This window comes from Callospermophilus lateralis, chromosome 1, assembly GCF_048772815.1.
Source record: "Callospermophilus lateralis isolate mCalLat2 chromosome 1, mCalLat2.hap1, whole genome shotgun sequence".
Lineage (NCBI taxonomy): Eukaryota > Metazoa > Chordata > Mammalia > Rodentia > Sciuridae > Callospermophilus > Callospermophilus lateralis.
This window is the reverse complement of record NC_135305.1, coordinates 78,197,121-78,218,717: the sequence shown is the minus strand read 5'-3', so window position 1 is coordinate 78,218,717 and position 21,597 is coordinate 78,197,121. Positions and strand designations below refer to the sequence as shown.

At 34.8% G+C, this 21,597-nt stretch overlaps 1 protein-coding gene across 1 annotated transcript in view; it reads right to left on the bottom strand.

Annotated features, from left to right (window-relative positions):
* The window catches only part of Abcb5 (ATP binding cassette subfamily B member 5), a 153,454-nt gene that overhangs the window by 25,673 nt on the left and 106,184 nt on the right, over nt 1-21,597 (bottom strand). The window contains exons 19-23 of the mRNA XM_077109974.1: nt 20,855-20,959; nt 20,640-20,717; nt 16,955-17,038; nt 3,320-3,523; nt 698-798 (exon numbers count right to left, since the gene is read on the bottom strand). Coding sequence (XP_076966089.1) covers nt 698-798; nt 3,320-3,523; nt 16,955-17,038; nt 20,640-20,717; nt 20,855-20,959 — 572 coding nt within the window. The remainder of the gene's footprint in view (nt 1-697; nt 799-3,319; nt 3,524-16,954; nt 17,039-20,639; nt 20,718-20,854; nt 20,960-21,597) is intronic.

Sequence of the window (21,597 nt, the reverse complement as noted above, 5' to 3'; positions counted from 1 at the left end):
AATGAATGGACAAAGTCTGTGAAAGGATAGTAAAGAAATTTAGTTTAGAGAAATGAATAAATATTCTCTAATTATCTACAACAATCTTGCATTAATAGAATACATAGAGGCAATTAAAGGGTGATACCAACCACAGGCACGAGTGCAGAAGTGTATAAAGTAATCAGAATGTTGCTAAGCCAGTGTGATAAGGGGGGCTAGTTTAATAAACAGGTTTGCTGTAAATACATTTAAAAAAATTTTTTTTAGTTGTTGATGGACTTTTATTTTATTTTTTTATTTATATGTGGTGCTGAGAATCGAACCCAGCACCTCACACATGCTAGGCAAGCGCTCTACCACTTGAGTCACAACCCCAGCCCTATTCATTTGTTTTAAAACATAAACTATCCTAGAGATTTAAAGTAAAGGGATGGACACTCTTTCTTTCTTGAATACGTTACTTCCTGGAGTCTTTTTTCCTGGATAATAAGACAGATGTGTACACTTCAGTGACATGGAAGACCTAAAATGTTTATTTTTAATTGTGTTTGCCCTTGAGTTTTCTTCATGTCTTCTTAGTAAAGTTGTGTAAGAAATTATGATAGGCCACTCTCAGGAAAGATTCTAGAGCAGGTGGATTGCCAGGCAAACTGCCAGAGTATTGGGAAGCACTGATGTTACAGGATAGCACAGTCAACAGCGTCGGGATAGTCACCTGTGTTGGGTCTGAAGAGTTTCCTCATATGTTTGCTCAAAGGCTTTCTCTCTTGTTAATGACACTATAGTATGTATGTTCTCCACAGCTTCAATTGCTATCTTATAAAATAGGACAATACAATAAGGAAATAAAGTTAGTAATGCTTATACTTTTCTTGGTAGTGAATTCTAGTCACGTACACTGGGGACATTATAAGTATATCGGGTCAATAAGATTTTCTATCAAGTATTCTTACCTTCCTCCCTCCATCTCCAAAAATAAGATCCAAAAATTACATTTTGGGATAATAAGCTTAAGGCAAAAGTTTTTTTGAAAATGTACTAAGTTTAGCCTCTTCAAGTTTTACTGAATATCAGTTTAAATTGGTTCCATAGGCTGGGGAATATAGCATTAGTGAGCTTTATGTTCATATGCAAAGGGGTTTCTTATAAATTATGAAACAATTCAAGTAAAAGATAGCAGAGAGAATCAAAGAAATAATAGTTTTATTCAAGAACAGAAATGCAAATAGCAACTAAAAAGGACTCAGGAACATTTCATAATAGTATTACGTGATGTGGCTATACAATTGTGTATAAGATAAAGCCATTTCTCATTTTCATGTCTGTGAATTTAAAAAGATATTGAATACAAATATAATTAATGCTTTCCCATATTTATAGAGTTTTCAAAAAGAATGTGTAATAGCATGGGATCTCAAACACAGGAGGCTTTTGGCTTATAAGAACTATTTGGACATGAAAACAGACTGGCTAGAAAGAGAAACTTCCCATTTTCTCTTAGACTGGCTCTGTAGGTTCCGTAGGTTGTGGGACAGGTAGACATCCAGCATTATTTATTTATTTTGTGATGCGGGGGACCAAACCCAGGACCTTGTGCATGCTAGGCAAGCATGCTACCACCTGAGCTACATCCCCAGCCCCACCCAGCATTATTTGAAGGATAATTTGGGTTGCAGCAGAGAACCAGATTTCTGAATTGTGGTTAGGACACCCGGATTCTGCTTTCGATTTTGATGTTGAGTTGTTTAAAATTCTCATTAATTTCAAAATGAACTCAAAGAGTGCTTTTTAAAAACACATTGTGTAGTATGCAAGGAAGATAGATATGAATGCTGAAGTTTCCTTTGAGGGGGAAAATACATGAACAACAACGAAAAACCTTTGTGATTAATTTTGACAAAGAGAGAAAGATCCTTACAGACCCCTAGAAAATACTGTACCCTTTAAAAATAAAGCCATTTTAAGTATGAAAAATAAAATGTTTGATGATCTATTCAAATCTATACCCATAATTAAAGAAGAACCAATATGTTTTATTGGTCTATATTCTAAATTTGTCTTTGGTAAACTACTTACTGAAAGCTATAGGGAAAGAACTCAGATTGACTATTTGGTGTTATTGATGGTATAGTTTGAGGTTACTCTAATGATACAAAAGAAAAGTCAAGGGGATATGTAACTAAAGCTCATGATACAAAAAATAAGATGAGGACAATCTAATGTTTCATGAATTTAGAACTTGTGCAATTTCTAAATCATACCATTTAGGCTAAATAACTGCTTACTGCCTCTGAGGCAATTATTTGGTAAGTAGTTGAGTCTGCATAACACAGCTGACATTCCAGGGTCCTTATCTAGTACAAGAAAAATGGAGAGGTTCAAGAGTCAGGCACAACAGATTAGCGGACTCATGTGCTTGGCATTCCTGCTCATTCACAGTCTTTATACTGTTCCAGCCGTGATCCAGTCTCTGTGATATAGACCATAAAGACGTCTAAATCATTTTTATATTCAGAAGGTGTTCACCACTGTGGTAAATGATTACGGTTACCTGTGTATCCATACCATGAGGGGAATAGCCTAAGCCCTGGAATATGTGGCTTAGAGAAGACTCAGTATCTTCATGATGCAGCTTCTGAAAGGCTGTCAAGAAACTCAGCTTTTGGACTTTTTCCAAGATGAAAGCCAAGAAGAGCAGGATAGAAGGCATCAAAAATAAATTTTAAAAGCCCCAAACTAACAAAACCTCACAAAAACCCCTAACACCAAAAACAACAACAACAACAACAAACCATTACTGCCTATTGCCAGGGTTATCTAGAGGTAGGCTGGGAAAGTAATGCTTTGCTTACCACTGAGGGAAAGAGTGGGTACTTAATAATGTCCTTTGTCATTATGTGCTTCCTGTCTTCCAGCCACTATTCTAAGTGTTTTCCATATATACTAATGCTATTTTGTGTGATACACAAATCTGTAAGTGGATACTATTATTATTCCCATTTACAAGGGAGAAAACAAAAGGTCACAAAGGTTCACATAACATGCTCATATCACACATGTTTTAGTGACATAAAGTGAATTCTAACTCAGCCAATTTGACTCCAGATCCTGTGCTCTAATGGACCCTATCACCATGCCCTGTCTATATCCTGTTCTATACTGGTCTGGTCTCTCTCTGTGTGTGTATATCTATCTATATGTATGAGTTTGCAAGTATACACACATACCTACCACATACCATTTTACTTCCTAAAAGATGAGGTTGATATATCATAAAGATGGGAGATCTGATTATTATTTTTTAAATGTTATACTGGTAATAAAGCCTTCATTTTACCTTTCCTCCACGCTTAAGTTCTTGCTTATCCTTGTTTGCAAATCCAGTCACTACTGCGGTTTCAATCATTCCTGTTAGAGCAAGTACTGGAGCAATGCTCAGAATCAAGAGTGTCATCTCCCATCCATATACAAGGGAAATGATAACGGACAGTCCCATGTTGGTTGCATTTTGCATTAAGACACCAACCCTTGAACTTGTTGCCTAGAATTAGACATATTTTTGGGAAAAAAAGTCAGTCAGCTTTAAACATATAAGATTTCCTCTTAGCATTTCCTACAAAATAAGGCAGGCTGTATTATTTATTTTTTTAGGATTTGTACTTAGATTTATACTTTGAATTTATACTTAGATATTAAATAAGACATATTTTTAAATGCCCTTAACTTAGGAATCATGTTTTATTTTCTGCCTCATGTCCAATATTGAGACCCCACATGAACTAGCTTTCAGTGTGGTGGACCATAGTATAGAACAATGTCTAAAAGCATGAAAGAAGCAGGCTATCCAAAACTATTACCTGCTTAGAGGAAGACATTTCTGATGCTTCATTTGAGACCTTTCTTTAAATAGTTCTGCAGAATTTTGTACTCCAATCTGAGTTAAGTGTATTTATTGAAACTTGGAGTTACAAGACTTCTCAATGAGATCTACACAGTGTGTACACAGATAGACTCGCACCCTACCTCTAAATCCTAACTTAGAAACTCTTACAGAAAAGGTTGATGTTTGAAAGGAGCAGAATCACAGTTACTGTTAAAAAAAAAAAATTAACACCAACAACAAAAAGAAACAATCTTTAGCTAAGCATTTTTCACTGTTCACTATGTCTAAAGCTGTGGTCCCGTGTATTGGGAATGTTATTGGACAATAAATATCTTAATAATTAGTAACCTGAAAGTAGCAGTTTTACTACATGCAAAACAGATGTGTATTTAAATTTTAAGGGTTTGGAAAAGATGGTTTGAATTATGTATGAATTCTTTGAGTGTTTTACATATTCCATTTCATGAAGAATAAAAAGGAAGAGAATGTTATATTTTAGCTTATATATTTACTAAAATTGAATTTAATTTATCTTTAGTAATAGTCTAAGGTAAATAATTAATTTTTTTCTTAATAAAAATTTTTGCTTTATGGAATCTATAAAAATAAGATCTTGTATTTTGAGAAAATTTTTAGTTGCTCTAATTAGTTATACATGACAATATAATGCATTTTGACACACCATACATAAATGAAGTACAACTTCTCATTCTTCTGGTTTTACATGATGTAAAGTTATACAGGTTGTGTAATCATATTTGCATACAGGGTAATAATGTCTGATTCATTCTATTGTCATTCCTACTTCCATACCCGCTTCCCTCCCTTCACTCCCCTCTGTCTAGTCCAAAGTACTCTGTTCTCCCTGCTCTCCATTGTGAAAATTAGCATCTGCATATCAGAGAAAACATTCAGCCTTTGTTTTTTTGGGATTGGCTTATTTTACTTATTTCATGTCATATAATATTCTCCAATTCCATCTATTTACTGCCAAATGCCATAATTTCGTTCTTCTTAAGATCTTGTATACTTTTGGTACATTTGTTTTTTCATTCATGAATTCTCTCAGTGAAGATATGATAATCATGCAAGAAACTATAACTTAAGCCATCTGGGTTCACACTGAATATTCTTTGGAGTACAGTGCTTTGTGTTAGAGAGGCAAGAGTTGGTATGGAAAGGCCAACATGGAGAGGAAAGGAGGCAGAAGGGAAAGCAGATTGAAAGAGGCCAAAATAGGAAGAAATGAGAATGTCAGTCACCATAATTTTCATACTATTATTGTAGCTAATATGTAAAAGTGCTCAAAGAACAGCCAACACTTACTGAGCAGAAAATAAGCACTTCACCTTCACTGTCTTATAACAATCTCTTTTTAGTTTTTGTTGCAGTACTGGGGATTGAACTCAGGGCCTCATGTATGTTAGGCAAATGCTGTACCACTGACAAGTTACATCCCCATCCCTTATAACAATCTTATAACAATGCTAGGAGATGGATACTGTCATTATGCCTGCAATTAATTACTATGCCTGCAATGTAAATGAGAAACTGAGGTAGAAAGACAAAATAACTTGCCCTCAGTCGTTTGATTTCTAATGAAAGATAAAGAACTCTTTGTTCTTTGAAGTCATTTGAGATTAAGGGCTGACCTCAAATCCTACTATCCTTGCATACTCACGGATGATTTCTTATGACCAAAAGCATTCTCTCTCTTAATCAAAATCAGAAAATTAATATTTGATACATGATTGCCATCAAACCCTAAGACTTCATTCAAGTCTTGTCAGTTATCTAAATCATGATATCCTTTTATAGCAAAAGGATATCCAATTCAGAATTGCAAACTCCATTTAGTTATTATGTCTCTTTAGCCCATTTCAATTTGGCATAGTTCCTCATTCCTTACCTTGATGTTCATGACTTTCAATTTTTTGAAGATTATAGGCCAGTTATTTGGTTGAATGTCTCTCAATTTGTGCTTATCCTCTATTTCCTCGTGATTAGATTCAGATGATGAATTTTTGGCATGCATAACACAGGAGTGATTCTGTATTCTTCTCATTGCATCTCATCAAGTGGCACGCAACTTTGATGGGTCCTATTCTGGTAGTGTTTACTTATATAATTAATTACATGGTGTCTTCTATGTTTCTCCATTGTGAAGGTATTTTTTCTTTTGTTAATTCATAAGTGTTTTGAGGTGAGTTTCTTTGGAGCTATACTAATATTTAATTTCTCATTAAACTTTATTTATTTTGTAGTATAAACTAGGTTCTTTGTATGGTTTCTTATTTTTGTCAAGTGATTTGTAAGTCTCTCTTTCTCTCTCTCTTTCTTCTTTTTTTTTTAACTGGGGATTGAACCCACAGGCACTTAATCACTGAGTACATCCCTAGTCCTTTTTATTTTTTTCTTTTAAGTTTTTAAATTATTAATTAATTAATTTATTTTAATTAGGTATATATGACAGCAGAATGCATTTAGATTCATTGTACTTAACTGCAGCACAGCTTTTCATTTCTCTGGTTGTACACGATGTAGCGTCGCACCATATGTGCAGTCTTGCGTGTACCTAGGATAGTGATATCCATCTCATTCCACCATCTTTTCTGCCCCCATGTACCCTTCCCATCCCTCCCTCCCCTTTGCCCAAAGTTCCTCCATTTTTCCCAGGCAAAGTCCAAATGTTCTCTCTGATAAGTCCTTTTTATTTTGAGACAGGGTCTCACTAAGTTGCTGAGGGTCTTGCTAAGTTGCCCAGGCTGGCCTTGAACTTATGATCCTCCTGCCTCAGTCTCCCAGGACATAGGGTTACAGACAGGAGCCATCACCCCCAACTAAACCTTATTTTGATATAGAAATTGTCCCAGGATGTAACCACAAGTCTTCTCAAGTCAGTTTTGTTGTCTTTTGACATGTCTTTATCAATCTTTGTATATGTTCTTATTTTCTGCCATAGACTGATTTTTCAGATTCATCTTGCACTACCTCTGCCCTACCCCTGGAATCAATAATTTCTCAATATACCTCTGACTCCTTTTAGTGGAGATGTTATTTAGCTGTCAAAATATGAAACTAATTATGCTCATTATTTTTGGGCAGGACTGTGAAGTTATGTAAATGTGTATGGATAGATGCATGCACACATTTATATTTATATTTTCTTCTCTATTTATGTTGAAATGTATAAAGGTTTTCATCAACAAACTATTTTTCCTCCATGACTACGTAACCTGTCTTACCTTAATAAAATCAAATCTGAAAAACAAATACAATATTTAACTATCAATTATTCAATAACTGTGATTTCAGTCCAAGGCTACAGGTTAATTTCAGTTTTCTCCATTTCCGTAATTTGTTACCTCCTTTTCACAAGTGAAAAATCTGGTTTCCATTTTCTTTAATAGATTCATTTATGTGATTAATCTCTCTGTGTTCAACCAATCTGGCCCTGGCCACTCCCCTGCAAAATATCGTTCTGACTTTGCTCTGGCTCTGCTCATCCCTGTAATGGGCTGTGGTGACACATGGATGCCCAGCAAACCATGGCTGGGCTCCAATAGCCAGCTCTTCCCCTTCTTCCACTTTGATGGAGGGCTAGCACTCTTAGCTACTTCATCATAGTAGTGTCCAATTGAAAAATTAAATATATTCATTAAAGTGTACATATTATATATGACATTTCTTATTTCCTTTTTTAGTCTCTATAAATTGGTCTAAGTAAATGTGTAAAGGATAGAAAAGGATAGAAACATTATAGTATGAGGTAAGATAAAAGATGTTCTAGAAAAAAACTTCAAATAAGCAGATTTATTTTTATAAGAACTACATTTTATTAATTGTATTGATTTTTTTTAAATTTTCAAATTTTTAAAATAGTAATTATTATTTTGGTACCGAGGAGTACCACTGAGCTACATCTCTAGCCCTTTTTTATTTTTTATTTTGAGACAGAGTTTCACTAAGTTGCTTAGGGCCTTGCTGAATTGCTGAGGCTGGTCTTGAACTTGGGATCCTCCAACCTTAGTCTCCTGAGTAGCTGGAATTACAGGCATACACCATCATGCCTGACTATGAATCTTATTTTATTGGGACACATGACACTTAGTGCTGGGATGGAAAAATGAGAATTCCTATTTATTTACCTAGAAACACAGTTATAATTGACTACATTTAAAAATACATGCTTTGGCCAGGCACAGTGGCATACGCCTGAAATCCCAGCTCAGGAGGCTGAGGCAGGAGGATGGCATGTTCAGAGCCAGCCTCAGCAATGGCAAGGCACTAATCAACTCAGTGAGACCCTGTCTCTAAATAAAATACAAAATAGGGCTGGGGATATGGCTCAGTGGTTATGTGCCCCTGAGTTCAATCCCTGTTGAACTGATACTCTGTCCCCCTACCCCCCAAAAATAAATGTTTTGTTCTTACCATGAAAACATGATCATTAGAAAAAGCTTAAATAATGTTAAAATTTACATTTACATTCTTCATATACTGACATCAGATTAGGATTATTGTTTGTATGCAGTTGTGTATTCTGTTTTTATTCCTTTACATTATACTACAAGTTTTTTCTTGATCAATAAATACTCTTAAACATTTGACTTTCTTCCATTTTTGTTTTTATTCCCATGCTGGGGGTAAAACCCAGAACCTTATGCATGCTAGGTAGGCAAATAATTCATTATTATTATTTTGCTATTAAAGCTGCAATGAACATGTTATCAATGCATTTGTGAGATATGGTACAACTTTTATGCAGTTTAATATATGTATAATTGGCGTCCCTGAAGAGAGAGGTGAGAGAAAAAATTGAATAATTAATGACCAATTAATTTTCCAAACAGTGAAATCCACAAGTTAATAAATCCAAGATAATCATGAACTTCAAGCATAAGAAGAAGAAACTATATGAAAGTCCATCACAATTTCAAAGTCAGCAAAAAAGAAAAGCATTAAAAGCAACCAAAAAATATATAGAGGGAAAAAAGGCAGATAATTACAGATAGTTTATTGACAAAAGAATAGGGAGAAGAAGAATGTACAGCAATGTTTTTAATCTATGAATAAAAACATCTGTCAACATCAAATTTTGTAGTCAGTGGAAATGTATTTAAAAAATGAAGGTGAAAATAAAGACTTTGCAGGCATACCAAAGCCAAAATAATTAATCACCATCAGACCTGCACTACAAAAAATGTGAAAGAAGACCTGGAGGCAGACGGCAAATGATACCAATGGAAATATATATCTAGAACATGTAATGAAGAGACCAGAAAAGTTAACTATGTGAGTCAATATATAACTATTTATGTTTATTTGAAGTTCTTTAGGAGACAAGTGACAAATAAAAATAACCATGATGTAGAGTTGGTCAATAAATACTCTTAAACATTTGACTTTCTTCCATTTTTGTTTAAGAGTATTTATTCTACATATGATGTTTAGTACTTATGTAGAAAGGAATTGTATGATAATAATAGCAAAATATTGAGATAAAAGGAAGGTACACTATTGTCAATTTCTTTTCTTTTTCTTTCAGTTCTGGGGATTAAACCCAGAGCCTCAAGCATGCCAGGCAAGAACTCTATCAAAAGCTACATCCCCAGTGTTTTTAAAAAAATTGTTATTACTTTATTTTGAAACAGGGTCTTTCTAAATTATATAGGCTGAACTTCAACCTAGGATCCTCTTTTGTCAACCTTCACAGTGGCTGGGATTACAGATATGTGGTACCATACCCAGCGGAAGTTTCTTAAACTATAGATTGAGTATGTATGCCACATTTTTTTATCCTTTCATCTATTGAAGGGCATCTAGGTTGGTTCCACAGTTTCGCTATTGTGAATTGAATTGAATGCATTTCGCTGTCATATAAAAAAACTCAAAAAACTATAGATTGATATTTGGAGGTAGACTGTGATAAGTGAAAGATATATACTATTAACACTCTGTAACCACTAAAATAATAAAGCAAAGATCCTCAGCTAGTAATATCACCTCCCTTTCTAGAGAGAGAGAAGAAAGAGAGAGAAAAATATCAGAATAATAAAGAATTTTAATCCAGAAGAAGGCAGAAAAATAGGAAAAGAACAAATGTGGCAGAAAATAGCAAAATGAAACATTTAAGCCTAATATTAATAGTCACAGAAAAATGAAAATGGGCAGAATAACCCAATTAAAAGAAACTTATAGGTTGCCTATAAGAATCACACTCTAAATACAAAGACACAAAATAGAATAAATGTATAAGGGTATTGTCCATTTGGATTTCTTTGTAAAATACCATTTGAAATCTTTTGTGGATTTTTTTATTGTACAGGTCAAAACAACATGGGTTGCAGTCCACATTTGATTACATATTATTATATTGCTCACAAGGTAAGAAGGTTTTTTATATATTTAAATGACTGGGAAAAAATTGAGATAAAAATATACTGCATTATGTGATAGATGTATAAATTCAAATTCCTATGTCCAAAAATAAAGTTTTATTAGAATACTGCCGCAGTCTCTGGCTGGGCACAAATCACGAGCCTCCACACAGCTTGTAGATTCAAACAGCAATTCTTTATTCCCGAACTCACACCGGCCGTCTACAAACACGCTCTGGGGGAATCCACGTTCTCTGCCCAAATCCACTCCGCATGGGCTTCTGTCTCCCAAAATATACTGTCTGACCCTAAGCACTCAAGAGGAACTCAGCAGCAGGATACGCCCTATTCTAAAGGGGGAACACCCTAATCTCCTATTATGCTAAACTGCCCTATTCTAAAGGGGGAACACCCTAATCTCCTATTATGCTAAACCGCCCTATTCTAAAGGGGGAACACCCTAAACACGGATCCTGCCCCTGGTCCTTGAGCAAGGTCACCTTTCAGAAGACCTTCCACTAGACAGCATGGGAGTAAGCTAGCAAGGAATTTGTCATACCTACTTGGCTGATGGCTCCCAGCAGAATACTGTCTTGTTTTGTTTACTTTTTGTTTTTTGGCAGTCTTAGGTTTCAATAATAGAGTTCAATAGATGCAAGATAAATCATATGCTCCCCCTCATCACATTGCACTGCTTGTTCAACATGCTACAAATCTCAGTGATGTGATTATAATTTGATAGCATGTTAAGCACCTCTTGTACTGCTATATTGTGATATTTTATCCTAGTTTTAAAAATTACCATTGTATATCCATCATCTCAAAACAAGAAAGAAAAAGTGCACTTCAAATGTAATGTTTTTTTTTTTTTAAAGAGGGAGAGAGAGAGAGAGAATTTTTTAATATTTATTCTTTAGCTTTCTGCGGACACAACATCTTTGTTTGTATGTGGTGCTGAGAATCGAACCCAGGCCACACGCATTCCAGGCGAGCGCGCTACTGCTTGAGCCACATCCCCAGCCCCCAAATGTAATGTTTTTAAGGCATGATGCACTGCGAACAGCTTTGCATTTTTAAAAATTTTTTTAATTGTTCTTAGATCTTTTATTTTATTTATTTAATTATTTAGTTATATGTGGTACTGAGGATCAAACCCAGGGCCTCACACATGTCAGGGGAGCTCTCCCACTGAGCTACAACTCCAGCCCCTAATTTTGTATTCTAATTACAAACATTTTACTTTATATGTAGTGACACTATGTAGTGATGAAAACTAACAAAATATATATAAACCTTACCAGACTGATCATTTATTATAATATTCCCAGTTCATAAGAAAACAAGATTCAGGAAAATTAGAAAATTTAAAATAGAATGTATTAGCAGAATTTCTTCACAAAATTAAAATGTGATAATGAGGCTGAAACCAAAGTAATTTTCTGTATGACTCATTTACCAGCCAAGTAAAGAACTTTATTTTCAGGAAATGAGTTAATTAAATCATGTTTGATTATAATGGGAAGAAGTACGTTCAGAGTGCATGACTTGTATTTAAGACTACTAGCCATTTGGTGAAAATTTATTCTCAATGAAGACACGGAGAGCAACGTCAATAATTAAAAAGTAAGGTAGATTATCTTGAGTGGTTTTTCTAGCTCAGGATAAGTTGATAGATTGTAATGATATTGCTCAGTGTTGGTTTTTGTTTTTTTGAGGACCGCTGTAGAGTTTGAAGTGACTGAACAGTTAGGTGCCATGAATAGTCTCTGTGTGATAACTACAGATGAGAACACTTTCAAAGAACTTTAGAAAAAATTAAGTCAATGCAACCTGAAGTGAAATCTGTTAAGATGCATTATAACTGATGGTGGTGAAAATATTTATGAACAGAAAAAAGAATCAGTTGGACAAATTTACAAAATCTTGCAAAGATGTAAAATATTTAAAGCTTATAGTTATTCATTGTTATTATCCATCAGCATGCATTTTATGGAAAACAATTGAATATATCAGGCATTTTCATGACTTTAGATATAGCTTTTGCTATAGACTTGATAATTTTTCTTAATTAACTCAATTTCAAACTAATTATATATCAACTTTATACTGTGGTAAAGTCATTTCAATGAATAACTAACATTGTTTGAATCAAAAGTAATATCAAGCTGTTTTGTACATTTCCCATGTCAAAAAGTTGAGTTAAGGAATGAGGTCATCATTGTCTAGGTAATAATATTCTAGTTCTAACTAATCAGCTTGTTGGGCCTTTGGAATTAATAAATGAAATAAATTTTTATTATTTCTTGGAGCAATATAATTATAGCTCTGATGAGAAGTTCTTGGCACTAGCACGGGATCTGTCAGTTGTAAATAAAGTTTACACTGTGGTGTCAACAACATACTTTCTTGTGGACAAAAATGAGGTAAGACTTTTGGTTGATGGGAGGGTTACTAAAATATGCAGAAATAATAATACCTTGTAATTTTATAAAATCTAGCCTCCAAAAGAATCTAAAATGGTTTTATACCTTTATTAAAACTACCTATTACACGGAAAACAGTGTGTTGACAGATGTACTGGCAATAAGTCACTACCTTGGGCTAAAATCATACCAGTCAGATTGGTTATATTCATTCAACTCTTCTAGGATTGTGTTCATTACCATGTTTTTATCATGACTCTCAAAGCATCAGAGCTAAAAAATCCCGAGACATATATTTTTGGCCAATAAAGGTTTTAGACTCATACCTTGGTATTTCTTTGGAGCTCTCCTCAGTCCAGACCACAGCTCAGTCAGTCATGTCCTCTTTCTTTTCTTTTTTTTTTCCTTTAATTTTTATTGTTGGTTGTTCAAAACATTACATAGTTCTTGATATATCATATTTCACACTTTGATTCAAGTGGGTTATGAACTCCCATTTTTACCCCGTATACAGATTGCAGCATCACATCGGCTACACATCCACTGTTTTACATATTGCTATACTAGTGTCTGTTGTATTCTGCTGCCTCTCCCATCCTCCACCATTCCCCATCCCCTCCCCTCCCCTCCCATCTTCTCTCTCTACCCCATCTACTGTAATTCATTTCTCCCCCCCTTTTTTTTTCCCCTTTCCCCTCACTTCCTCTTGTATGTAATTTTGTATAACCATGAGGGTCTCCAGGCACATTATACTCTTTGCTACTTTGTGTATGTTTTAAATTTTCTATGGAAAAACTAAAAATGATGCCTTCCCCCCTCCACCCCCACAAAAAAAAGGGGAAAAAACCCTCCACTTTCTGAGATTAGTGTGGTAAATAGCAAATGTCTGGAATATGGGATATGTGGTTTTAATGGAAAGCCTTGTGTCTGTTATTCTACTGTGTATGAATGTGTATGGAATATGGAGGGCAGTATCACTGGCTAACGTGCGGACATCATTTCTCTCTCTGTACTCTGAAAGAAAGCTACATTCTTGTGTTTAACAAGATTTTCCCTCAAAGTACATGTATGAAGACACAAATTGGTGTGAATATATTTTGTATACAACCAGAGATATGAAAATTGTGCTATATATGTGTAATAAGAATTGTAATGCATTCTGCTGTTTTATATATAAATAAAAACTTTAAAAAAGCAAAAAAAAAAAGATTTCAGACTGAGATGTATCAATGTTTAGAGCTAACTTGTGAATATTCACTCTCTTATATTTGATAAGACAAACTGTAATTGAAATTACATGGTAAAGAAACTAAGATGCAGGCCGTGGAGGCACATGCCTGTAATCCCACTGGCTTGGGAGGCTGATTCAGGAGGATGGCAAGTTTAAAGCCAGACTCAGCAACTTAGTGAGGCACTGAGCAATTTAGCTAGACCCTGTCTCTAAATAAAACATAAAAAGGGCATATGGCTGCATGGTTAAGTCCCCCTGGGTTCAATCCCTGGTTACAAAAAAAAAAATTAAAAAAAAACACTAAGATGAAATATGGTTTAATTAAGTTGATATAATAGAAAGTATAACCCCCAAGTTATTTCCTGACTCATTTCTTGTGTAAAGCATCTTTGAGAAAAAGGAACTGGTAGACAAATAGGATTGGTAAATACTTCTTTGTTTGATTAAAAAAAAAAATAAACTCTTTAAGGTTTATATGAATTACATAACTTTACTAGTAGACACAGTCTCACCCTTAGAAACCTTTTTTGGTCATTTTATGTTTAAATTCAGCAAGTTCAAATTCTTCCATCAGAATTCCAATCATTATTTTTTAGCTATAACTTTTGAGTTAGTGACAATGATTTTACTTGTCCAGAAGTTATTAGGAGATCAGCATTTCCTAATTGCAACAAGAAAGTTTCAAAAGATCATTTGGTGTTAATAAGATACTTATAAAAAGTCAAGCAGCCAGGAATGGTGGCACACGTCTGTAACCCCAGTGACTTGGGAGGCTGCAATAGGAGAATCACAAGTTTGAGGCCAATCTCAGCAAGTTATGAGACCCTGTCGCAAATAAATAAATAAATAGGCTGTGGGTTTAATTCAGTGGTAGAGTACTCCTAGGTTTGATCTTTAGTAAACAAAACAAAACAAACAAAATGTCAGGCAAAGTAATATTCTCATTAATTTTTTTCAATCAGAGACAATACTATATTAGAAATAATTAATGAATGTAAGGGCAGTAATGTTGGCCTTTCAGTATTCATTTGGCTTTTTAGTGAAGCAAATACTTTTTAAAGGAGGTGTTTCACTTATAATCTATAACTGCTGGTATGAATGCCTGTTTCAATCAAAAGATTGCCAAAAAGGTAGTAAAAGAAAAAGAGTACAGTAAAGAAAAAATAGCAAATTAGATGAAATTCGGATTGAAATGGAATAATAAGGATTGATATTTCAGTGCAGAGTTGTAAATCATGGAATTCTAAATGCACGAGTATAAATCTATTGTGTTGTATAAATAAATGCTATATTCATTATTTTGTTTTTTTTTGAAAGGAGAAGGATATATTTAAGAATAGAAACAGAAACAGAACTCTCACAGGGCAAGAGAGGACCTGATAGCAGGTTGCCCTTATTATTTTTCTACTAAGCAAAATTTCACCCTTCATTTTTTTTCCATTTATGCCAAGCTTCTCAGCCTCTGTTAAAAATTTAAATATTATCTGATGAAACTCTAGAGTCTTGCCTTCAAAATTAACAGAAAGAATCTCTGGAAGAGATGCAGCTGTCATCTTTTCTCTCCATCTCTCTCTCAACATGAAATTAGCTTTCTCAACCTAAAATGGATGAGTGAGGACATCTGCAACTGTAATTAACTTGTTCTAGCCTCTAACATATAAATCTATCCTTGGTGATATATATTGAACAGAGGTCTTGCAAAAGTTAGAAAAATTGTAATAGTTGGCATCTTTTGTGAAAATCTCAAAAAAAAAAAAAAACCATGCCATTCTGATGAGTTGTCTTAGGTAATAATCTGATGCTCTATTAATAATGCTGTAATTAAAGCTGGGCATGGTGGCACACGCCTGTAATCCCAGTGATTTAGGAGGCTGAGGCAGGAGGATCGTGGATTGTGAATTCAAAGCCAGACTCAGCAACATAGTGAGACCATAGCAACTCAGTGAGACCCTTTTTCTAAATAAAATATAAAAAGAGATGGACATGTACCTGGTACAAAAAAAAAAAAAAGCTGTAAATGACATCTTAGTATTTCTAATAGTTTAAAACTTTGTTGTTGAGAGGTGGTCCATTGATACTTTCCTTTTTTTTCCACATGCAGAAGGAAAAAGGAAAACATTTAACTCTGCAGATGTCCTTATTTTAACAAAGAGATTGATTACTTTATCTCAAAAGTTAGAGATGTTGTTTTGTGCTCTTTTTCTCAGAGTAAGAATCTTACTTGTTATATAAAAATTAATTGTATTAAAGTAACTGGAAGAAACTTAATAAGTTCTTTATCCCTTGAAGATTAGCCTACTCCGCACACTTATTTAAACACTAACTTTACATATATTATGCTGGCCATTGTGTTAATGATTTTGAGTGTTGCTTACACAGAACTGATCTGTATAACAGCTAGCACAGAATCATTTCCAGAGGCATGCGTGAATATAAATTGTTAGACATTGCTTTAAATAAGAATTATTGTCTGGGATAAGGAAACGAAACTTCTGTCCTTTTTCTTTTTCTTTCTTTCTTTTTCTTTTTAAAGAATGTCTACTTATTTTAAAAAAGAGAAAGAGAGACACAGAGAGAGAGAGAGAGAGAATTTTTAATATCTATTTTTTTAGTTTTTGGCGGACATAACATCTTTGTATGTGGTGCTGAGGATTGAACCCCAGCCACACGCATGCGAGGCGAGCGCGCTATCACTTGAGCCACATCCCCAGCCCCATGTCCTTTTTCTTAAGTGAGAGTATTTTCTTTCATTTTATTATCTTTTCTTACTATTTAATTCTGAGTTCTTTTCTTAAATTAATTCTTGCTATCTTTTTTAGTCCTCCAGTTGTCCTATTTCATGTGCTAAAGCTTCTTTATTTTTGGTTAAACATACACAAATCTAAAAGGCTTCCCCACATCTCATTAGGAACTCCCTGCTATTCAGGAGACTGACCAGTCCTCCTGATGACGTGGGTCATCTCAGCTCAGCTCGAATACAGGCAAAGACATGTGCGCAGGTACCCATGTGCACACCACATAATACACCATTTAAAAATAAAAACAATATACCTACCCCTTGGATTTGTGCGATATCTATGGCTAATGTTGTTGTCAAGGCTCCCGTGCTGTTTTCCTTGTCATCAAACCAGGCAATATCCTAGAGAAACAGGAAATGTGCTTATGTTTATCAAAAACATTCTTTGCTGATTTATGATTTTGCTGATGTAACTTAGAAGGCATTGACCAGCCTCCTCACACACTGGTACTTAATTCTTATACATACTGGTGATCAACTGATGTGTGCTTCTTACTTTATAAAGATCTGTATTTAGATATAAACTGAAAAACTTAAGCCCACAGCTAGGACTCATTACCATGTTATAATATTTCATAATAAATGATATTAAAACTGGCCATTTGGAGATATCACGTAATTTTACTCCACAAAATACTCTGTGGAGGGCAGATTCTATTTAACTAGTAAATCAATGCATAACACAATTTAGAAATATTTTCATATCTTTTTACCTAAACTGGCTATTGATAGTAAGTCTATCTCTTTTCTTTAGGATCCACATGGGCGAGATTTTACCTGACATACTACTCCCTAGATCTTACATGTGCTAGGTACTGTCAAGAGGCAGAAGGCTGTGAAACTCCTGTAGCTAAGAAGCATGCAATCTAAAAGAGACAGGTCAAAAATGCAAGCAATAAAACATAATGTAAGAAACAATGTCATTTTCAAAGGCAGCACTTCTTAGTACTTCTCATCCTGAGGAATTCTGATTTCCTTTTATTAGCAATTGAATGTTTCCTCCCACAAGTCAGTCCATTTGTATCTCTTGTGGATTAAAACCATATGGAGATTGTATCTGAAAAAATAGTTCAATTTTAGTAAGTAAAGAGAGAGAGAGAGAGAGAGAGAGAGAGAGAGAGAGAGAAAACAAAACAAAACAAAAAACCCCCAAACTATTGGCTTACTGCAACACAGGCTCTGAGGCTCAGGTTGCACATTACTGACAATTAAGAAAACAAAAACCTCCAGATTGAAGGCTATGCATGGAATTGTGTTAGAAGAAAACTCCTGTGGAGGAATATGGCAGGAACCAGGGTGGGTACAACCCCAGCATGGTAGGACCACTCTTGAGTCATTGCATTGGGAAGGTGTCCCAGGAATTTAGGATCTTAGATGCTCAAAGGCTGTCCTCTGGAGATCACAGTCCACACTGCACAGTAGCCTCTTTGAAAGCACAATCCCAGTCTAGATCCTGCCATACCATGAGCAAAGCTTTGAAACACATGAACAATAAATTATTTACAAGCATGGAAGTCAGTCACAATTAAATATTCTTTTCAACTGGGAAGGATCTTAAGTAATCACATAAAATACAGACTTTATACCTACAAAACAACCACACCTGATTCTATGAATACCTCTATCTCACAGGAGATTTCAAAATGGTTATAAAAAGCACTGCAAGCCTTAGCATGCTTTACACACCTCACAGAGTCTTATCGTAGGACAAAATCAGGTGACAAAAGCTAGGTAAAAACACATATCACAATGGACAGAGCAAAACTGTGAAGATACTTACAGGGGAAAAGGCTAACTAAACTAATTTACAAAGCAAATGTACGAAGCAAAAAGAATGCTGAGGGATGATGATGGAAAATAAATAATGTACTGAAAGGGACAGAGTTGAATTTAATAATACGTGTTAGACAGCACAGGGTTTCTGTGTGTGTTGTTGTATCAAAAGAGTTTATGCATTAAAAGAGTTGTTTATGGCTTGTAGGTTAGAACATTCTTATGGGCAAAGCTTTCTTTATCCGACAAGATTACTGCACTGATGTTCACATAGCTAATGCTAGACAAAGGATTCATGTCCAATATTAACCACCAAACTATTAGATTAACAACAGTTCTACTGGTTAAACTGGTTCACGGCCTTAAGATTCTTCCAGTAAAAGCTTTCTGTGAAAAAAGGGGAAGTTCAAGGTATGCTTTGGAAAAAATTAAAATTTATAATCTTTTGCATAAAAGTAGCTAGACATTCAGGAAACATTTAAAAAAATTCCTAGAAATATAAAGTAAATACACTTAAACAGGGAAAATACACTCAAACAGGGAAAACCATAAATTCACCAAGACAAAAACTAGCAGAATGGTGCTAGAGTTGTGGCTCAGTGGTAGAGCACTTGCCCAACAGGTGTGAGGCACTGGGTTAGATCCCTTATACTACATAAAAACAAACAAATAAAATAAAGGTTAAAAAAAGTGGAAACTCTCAAGTGCAACATATTATTATCAGTTAAATTAAAAGATGAAGATATGAAGTAAGAACAAAAAGTTTTAATGAAAGGTATTACATATTTAGCATGAGAGATGCATGCAGGCAATGAAGGACTTCGTAATCCCTCAAGTAGATTTTCTTTTTCTAGATCAAAGAGTTTCTCCAAATTTGGAGCAAAACATCTGACACAGGACCTTTTTGAACCAAGGGGATTAGGTCATCCTTTGCTTCAGAGCATCACGTTGCTCTCAGAAGCCTCCAGGTCACTTCACTGCAACATCCTGCAGTTCCCCAAGAGCACAAAGACTACAGAATTCTGTTATGTGGCAAGCCTTAGAGGAGCACTTCTAAAAGTCACAAGATGGAGAAAAAAAAAAAAAAAAAGAAACTGGTTTTGACGACTCAGTTGGAGTGACAGTAACTCTATTTCTGAAAAGAAATTACCCTGGCAGGAAGCTATTTGCTCCTGCTCGGTGAGCTTTGGTGACAGAAAGTGAGGCAAAGGGCTCCAGATGATTACTGGCTTTCAGGGTAACCCAATACATCTCAGCCTCATGAAAGAATTTTAGAGGTGCCAATCTGAGACATTCCTGCCATTTGCCCCCAAGACTCACTTTTCAAGATTACTACTTGATCCACCTAGTTTTACTTATTTTGCAGGTGCAATTGATCATCTGTATGAGGCAGGCAGACCTGCCATTCTCACTGATGGTATCTGAGTTCAGGACTCTTTCCAGGAGGGCAGGGAGACTGGCTGTTTTAACAAGTGTGGAGTAAAAGTACTTAAAATAGCCAATGGATGAGAACTGGACAAATTATCAAACTCCTTCCTTTCAAGCATGTTCCCAGTCTATTATAGTCTTGCTTTTCAGTTTTAATTTGGTCTTCCATTCTGATCCTGGAGCACCACAATCATGCATAAAGAGAGACTTGTTAAGTTGAATGCAAGGAATGGGACTGGAAAGCTCAGTCCTTGTTTCCATAAGTCTTACTTTCAAACATCACAATTTTGGACTTGCTTTTATTAGGAAAATATACTATATGAATTCTTTTTTTTTTCTTTTCTTTTTAGTACCAGGGATTGAACAACCGAGGGGCACTTGCCCACTGAGCCGCATCCCCAGCCCTATTTTGCATTTTATTTAGAGACAGGGTGTCACTGAGTTGCTTTTGCAGAGGCTAGCTTTGAATTCTAGATCCTCCTGTCTCAGCCTCCTGGCTGCTGGGATTACAGCTGTGCCCCACCGCGCCCAGTACTGTATGAATTCTGATGTCAGATTTTTGCTGCAGCACTGTATAAATTCTGATGTCAGATTTTTGCTCCTCAGAACAACAACAAAAAGCATCCATTTAAATGTCCTAAAGGAAAGACGATGTTCAGAAATTGTCTGAGAAGGAATTAAGAATTGAGATATTTTATAATAGACTTCAAAATAAAATACAAATTCAATTAAATACACTGACCTGATATAACATGGCTTTGAATGCCAAATGTCTTAATCTCATGGTTAAAATTTCCCCTACTCTGCCATAAAACAATCCCTGGAAAACAAAAAGAAAATCTACATTTATTTTTAATTCTCTTTTCTATGTCTCTGTAACATTTAGCTATTGTATTTGTAACTCAAATAACAACATCAAAAAATAAAACTGCTCAGGGTCATTTATTAAAAGTTTACCTGCATGAAGAAACTGACAAAGGAAATAATGCCCAGAATGAAGAATATCATGGAATAGGTTTCTGCATTGTTCTTCAATGTGGTTTTATTATCACCTTCAAACATCTGAAAAGAAATAGAACCTGCATTAGGAATTTAGAAGAAAATATAAAAGAAACAGGAAAAAATAATCTATATATTGTCAGGATTATTCTAAATGAATTATAACATATAACAAAGACCTCCCGATTCTGGGAAGAGAAAGTGCCATATTCTACTACTGTCCTGCATTTAATACAAATGATAAAAAAATTTACTTGTAATTTTCTCTTGTTAACTATAGAAGTGTGACATTAGGCAAGTGAGTCTTCTATCTGCTATTGTTATTACAGTGTATTTTCAATTAAATCACGAGTTTGTTTCAATGATTATTTCCAATCACTTTAAAAACTCAGGTTACTTAATATGCCTCTGTTTATAAAGTATCTGAAGATGAGGCCCTTAGGTGTACCCCTAGAAATGGTTCTTAAAGTTATCAATTATACTTATATTGGCATTTATGTTAGTGAAATATAGTGGTGCAACCAGGGACAATGAGGACGTAACATGGATCTAGTAACATCTTTGAAGCAACGAACTTAACAGGGATCTAATAACATCATTGAACCAACTAATTTTTCTGAATCTTTGGCACAATCCTTAACTCTTTTTTTTTTAATTCTTAAAAATATCTTTACAATGGACCGTTATTTTATTTATTTATG